The sequence below is a fragment of the Aristolochia californica genome, unplaced genomic scaffold, assembly GCF_029961685.1.
Source record: "Aristolochia californica isolate CCGP_79_NKW_82.1479 unplaced genomic scaffold, dmAriCali1.0.hap1 SCAF_12, whole genome shotgun sequence".
In the NCBI taxonomy this organism is placed as follows: Eukaryota; Viridiplantae; Streptophyta; class Magnoliopsida; order Piperales; family Aristolochiaceae; genus Aristolochia; species Aristolochia californica.
Window position 1 is genome coordinate 17,515,412 of NW_027181793.1, and position 4,940 is coordinate 17,520,351.

Genomic DNA, 4,940 nt, shown 5'->3' on the forward strand with positions numbered 1-4,940 from the left:
TATCACTGTGGCCATTAATCTACAAAAATGTAAGCAGGAACTAGTATAGCCCTCTTGAACTCAATAGCAGAACTTTCTTCTGTCCTTCAAGGATCATATATCAAATGATGATTACAGCATTCGACTTGACAAATTTCTCAACCTTTTGATCAAGAAACAACAATGGAAGAAAAACTGAGACACTGTCTGTGGGATCAAGGAGGGGGCACTCTGCTTATGTAAACAACCTCTCATCCACAGATCCCATTTGATGAACTGAAGACAAACCAAACAAACTTCCACCAAATTATTAAAAAGAAAGAAAGAAAGAAAGAAAGAAAACTATACAGAGAATCAAAGAGGGTTGATGAAGAATGAAGCAAGCGTGTCAGTCAAAGCTGGAGGTGCGGCTCCATCTCCCCTGTAAGTAGTCTTCCCAAGACTTATTGGCTGTCAAGTAGTGTGCAGTTGGTTCTGTGCTGCTTATGGAAAGAGAATCATCTTCAACATCGAGCAAAGCAAGGTTAAGATGAGACTGGATGATAGAAGCTGGGGCCGATTCATCATCCATTCCATCAAACTCTTCTGCTGAAGAACTAATTTGCAATTTGGCCCACTTGCTTACTTCTTCATCTCCTTGAAGTAGTTTCAAGATCTGCACCACAAACGAATTAGATAACAGGGTCTGAGCTATTTACATGTAGGAACTCAGTGTGGTATCTCTAAAGAAATTGTATCCCAACTTCATGGCAAAGAAATGTAAGATTATGGAAGTGGTCAATTTTCTCACACCAGAACTTTAGGATCATCATGTGAAGAAAGTTTTCAAGGCATCAATTCAGTTTGTACATAGAAGAGAACTGAATAGAACTTACAAGGCCAATGCAAGGCCGAAAACGAGGAGCGCGTCTGATACAGAGAGAAGCAGCCATAGCCATCCTTTCTATCTGATCAGAATCAACTGTGTCCTTCAAACTGAGATCCAGAAGTTGCATATACTTCCCACCCTGAAGAATTGGCTTGGCCTAATTACCATTTTTCAGGTATCAGCCAACAGTCAGACACTTACGGCTCATTAACAACTCAACAAGAATTCGCCCTAGGACAAGAAAACTTACCCACATGACAAGGCTCTCCTGACCCTTAGGATGCTCATTACTAATGGGCTTCCTTCCTGAAAGAAGCTCAAGAAGCACAACTCCAAATGCGTACACATCAATCTTGTCAGTCACCTTCCCGTACATAAAATACTCTGGAGCCAAATACCTACATTGTCACACACAAATGAAAAACACTGCATACAAGGATAAGGTTTGCGCATCTTTTAAGTGTAATTCTTGAGGGATGAGTTACACACCCAAATGTTCCAGCAACATCATTGCACGTTATAGGTATTGAAGATACAGAAGCCCACTTGGCAAGTCCAAAATCTGATAACTGAAGCCATCAGATAAGAAGAATTTCAGGAAAACAACAACACCATGGAATTCACAACTCAATTCTTATAATTAACCATTATACCTGAGGGTCAAAATCATCAGCAAGAAGTATATTTGATGATTTCACATCCCTATGGATCACAGGTTGTACAGCCCTACTGTGTAGATAATCCAGTGCCTCTGCTACACCCAAGGCCACCTTATATCTATCACCCCAACCAAGAGTGTTCTTGCCCTTTTCACCTATATTAACAAATATGACTAATATAAGAGAGAAAGTCACATGAGAAAACAGATAGCACAGTACTAAATGCAAGTTGTTTACCATGCAGGTTTTCTTCCAAGCTTCCTCTCGATAGAAAGTCATAGACCATGAGAAGATTATTATCCTCAAAACAGAAGCCAAATAATGAGATCACGTTTTTGTGAGTTAAGGTGGTGATAATCTCGATTTCCAAAATGAATTCTTTAACAACATCTACAGAGGACTTCAAGATCTTCACTGCTAGCTCCTTTCCATCTGGAAGATAACCCTTATAAACCTTGCTGCTCCCACCCTTACCAATGAGATACTCTACACAGATCAAGCAGAAAATGTGAGGCACGAGCACACTTTTTACAATGAAACAGTAACCCCACTATCTAAAAGGATAGAGGATGATTTTAACTATAAAGAAAACAAGAAGAAAAAACTAATAAACCTGGTGAGAAGTTGGAAGTCGCCTGTACAAGTTCCTGATAGCTGAACAATCTGCAGGTGGAAGAATACTTCTCATGGAGAGACTCCAATTCCTTGGGAATAATCTTTGTTCCCTCTCTGTGGATCTCATCCAATGTTGTGGAAACAGGATCACCTACGAGAACCATAGCTCCACTTTTCCCATCCAAACAGATGGTGGTGAAGTCGTCCGGCTTGGCTTGTTTGTTGTGATCAGGATGAATAGCAGCGGTCAAGTGCCTACTAGGCAAGCGCATAGCCCATTGAACAACTGAAATCTGCCTATTTGAGGACTTCACTTGAGCATGACGATGGGGCAAGATTGCCCTTCTTAATAGGGGCCAACCAGGTCTCCTTTCAGGTACCTCTTTGACCAACAAAGAGATTGAGGAAGTTTCAGAAGTATGCACTGGAACTAAAGCTAGTGAATCATCTATGGAGGATCCTTCAGTGGATCTGTCAGAATTGGCCTCAGCAGATTCAGAAGTGCCATGGCAAAGAGAATCTCCAGGCAATATGGAGAAGGGTGCGCAGATTGAACACTTCTTTTTTGAGGAATTGCTGACAGGAATGCCATTCAACCCGTCAGTGGAATCTGAAACCTTCCGAGAATTTTGGTTACTTTCCGGATCATTATTGTTCTTCTTATAATCAGCATCTTTTGAGGACGGATGATACTCCAGAAGTTTGACGTTGGATGTCTTAGAACGCTTGCTCAAGGTCCGGTGGATTGCTCCAAAAAATCTAGAGGGCCTCTGTTCGTTTCCCTTCTCATGCCCTGCTGAATCAATTTAAGAAAAGCATGAGAATATTAAGACTGCAAGATGCAGAATAAGATGAAGAAGAAACAAAAACAACAAGAAAAAGGTACCTGACGTGGTGTTAGCTTCTCTTTGGAATACCACCTTGCCATTGTTCACAGCAAGCACCCAACAATCACGAGGAAGCTTCCGCCCGCAGTATTTGGCGATGGTAGTCCAAGACCTAAAAGCCAGGGTTCACAGGGCTCGGAAATTAGTACCAGAAGACAAAGGCAGTTGGTGAACAAATTAACAAATCGGCACCTTCCACTGAAATACTCCAGTTACAGAGTATGGCCATGATTAAGTAGAATACCCAGTCAGGAAAAATGTAAAAAAGAAAAACCCATTAAGAAAGCAACCAACAATTTTCTTGAGGATCTATTATTCAAATATCAGCCTGAAACAAACCGTGCGTATAAATATACAGCATTCGATAATTGAACCAAGAAAAAGGGGAAGAGCATCTTGGACAAATCGACCAATTGATCAAACAGAGGAAAAAAGAAAGATTATGAATTGAAAACGAACGCATATACCTAAAAGACGCGACAAACAAAAAAAAAAAAAAAAATCGAGAAATATTAAACATTGCAAGTAAGAATAATGAATATCAGGGAACGGGACGAACCCAATTGGGGGGCTAACTTTAGAGACGCCCAAAATAACCTTACAGGCGCCGTAAGATTTTGCTTCCCTCACTAAAACCTTTCTCACCGATGAACCCCGACAGATCTTTAGCTTCAAATCCACTTGCTTCAGATTGCAGAACCCTTCGTAGACCGCCAGAACGGAATCAAAGGCCTTGACCAGAGATAGAAGCGAAGATTGCCCGTTTCGATCCAACAAATCTGCGTTGAACACCCAAAATCATGAGAAAATAACCCACCACCCAGATCACAGCCTGTACCCACAAAAATCCTCCTAAAATGGTGATACTTGAAACATTACCATCTGTACTGAGGACATGAAGAGCAATAACACGATCCCCAGGTTGAGATACTTTTACGAGAGCCCATGTAAGCAGTTCCTTGCTGGGTTGGTCCAATTTGACCCCAACCACGACCGTTCTGTTAGTGGAGTTTTCTTCTTCTTCTCGAAAGCTCTCCAATCTTTTCATCTTCATCTTCTCCGCTTGCTCGTACTATCTCCCTGATATTTTCCTCTCTTCGTCCTCCGCCCTCTCAGATCCTAGTAACATTTAGCATCATCTTCCAAATCACATGAATTCTGCATGCTCTGCCGACAGTCTTTCCTGGAGAGCGCGAGAGCGACTTGAGCCCTCCCGCTGCCAAGGGGAACCTTAAATATTAGTCACCGAATTCCTATTTCATGAAATGCATCCTTTTTTTTTTTTTCTGACTGAAAAATGATGGGTACACGCAACATGGAGGAGGTAATTTTCTGACGAACCCACGAAAGAAATTACAGATACGGATGAGATTCCTCGGAGAGTAAAGCGGCGGAAGTAAAGGGATAGATAAAAAGGAAAAGGGGGAAATAGCGTAAAAAAAAAGGAGTCCACTGTCCTCTGTCCGCTGTCAATCCTGCGCCCGCATTATCCAAATCGGGAGGAACTGAAAAAGATCCCAACAGATTTCAGCATCGCCTGATCATTCTTTACTCCATTGGGTCCTACAGTACTGACTACAGATTCATTCTGACTCCAGAAAATGGGTCCTCCCCGCATACACGCAGTGGAGCCGCCTCTCGAATTTACTACCACATTCATTGCCCAATTCAATACCTACCTTCTTCCCCTGAATTCCAAACCTCGTTTCAAAAAAATTTGAACCAGTGAAGAACAGTGGATATATCATTCACAACGTCTACAATCCGATTATAACCCAAAACAGTTCAAATTTGAAAGTGATCGACTCAACCTGAATCTGATTCATTCAATTACAACAAAAACAACTAATCCAGTAAATTTATTAGCAACATCCTACCCAAATTGCTTAATTTGATGTCAAAAGGTTGGCAGGCTTTGAATAGTTAAGAGTA

The 4,940-nt window shown here is 41.4% G+C and overlaps 1 protein-coding gene across 2 annotated transcripts; it reads right to left on the reverse strand.

Annotated features, from left to right (window-relative positions):
- On the reverse strand, positions 1–4,216 carry LOC137945993 (protein kinase STUNTED-like). Of its 2 annotated transcripts, none has more exons than XM_068792123.1 (10): positions 3,888–4,216; positions 3,568–3,787; positions 3,008–3,120; positions 2,120–2,917; positions 1,744–1,992; positions 1,501–1,661; positions 1,337–1,416; positions 1,098–1,245; positions 855–1,004; positions 1–634 (listed from the first exon to the last, which is right to left on the reverse strand). In XM_068792123.1, the coding sequence occupies exons 1-10, from the start codon at positions 4,060–4,062 to the stop codon at positions 368–370; spliced, it is 2,361 nt and encodes a 786-aa protein (XP_068648224.1). In that variant the 5' UTR covers positions 4,063–4,216; the 3' UTR covers positions 1–367. The 2 variants fall into 2 exon arrangements, with proteins under 2 accessions (XP_068648224.1, XP_068648225.1); XM_068792124.1 differs by having other exon boundaries at positions 2–634; positions 2,120–2,914.
- Positions 4,217–4,940: the final 724 nt, after the last annotated feature.

Bases quoted from the DNA above. Each gene is read 5' to 3' on its own strand.
- LOC137945993 (XM_068792123.1), bottom strand. From the start codon at position 4,062: ATGAAGATGAAAAGATTGGAGAGCTTTCGAGAAGAAGAAGAAAACTCC. The intron at 3,121-3,567 runs GTTCGTCCCGTT...CCTGGCTTTTAG, and splicing joins AAAGTTAGCCCCCCAATTGG to GTCTTGGACTACCATCGCCA. The intron at 1,005-1,097 runs GTAAGTTTTCTT...AATGGTAATTAG, and splicing joins AGGAGAGCCTTGTCATGTGG to GCCAAGCCAATTCTTCAGGG.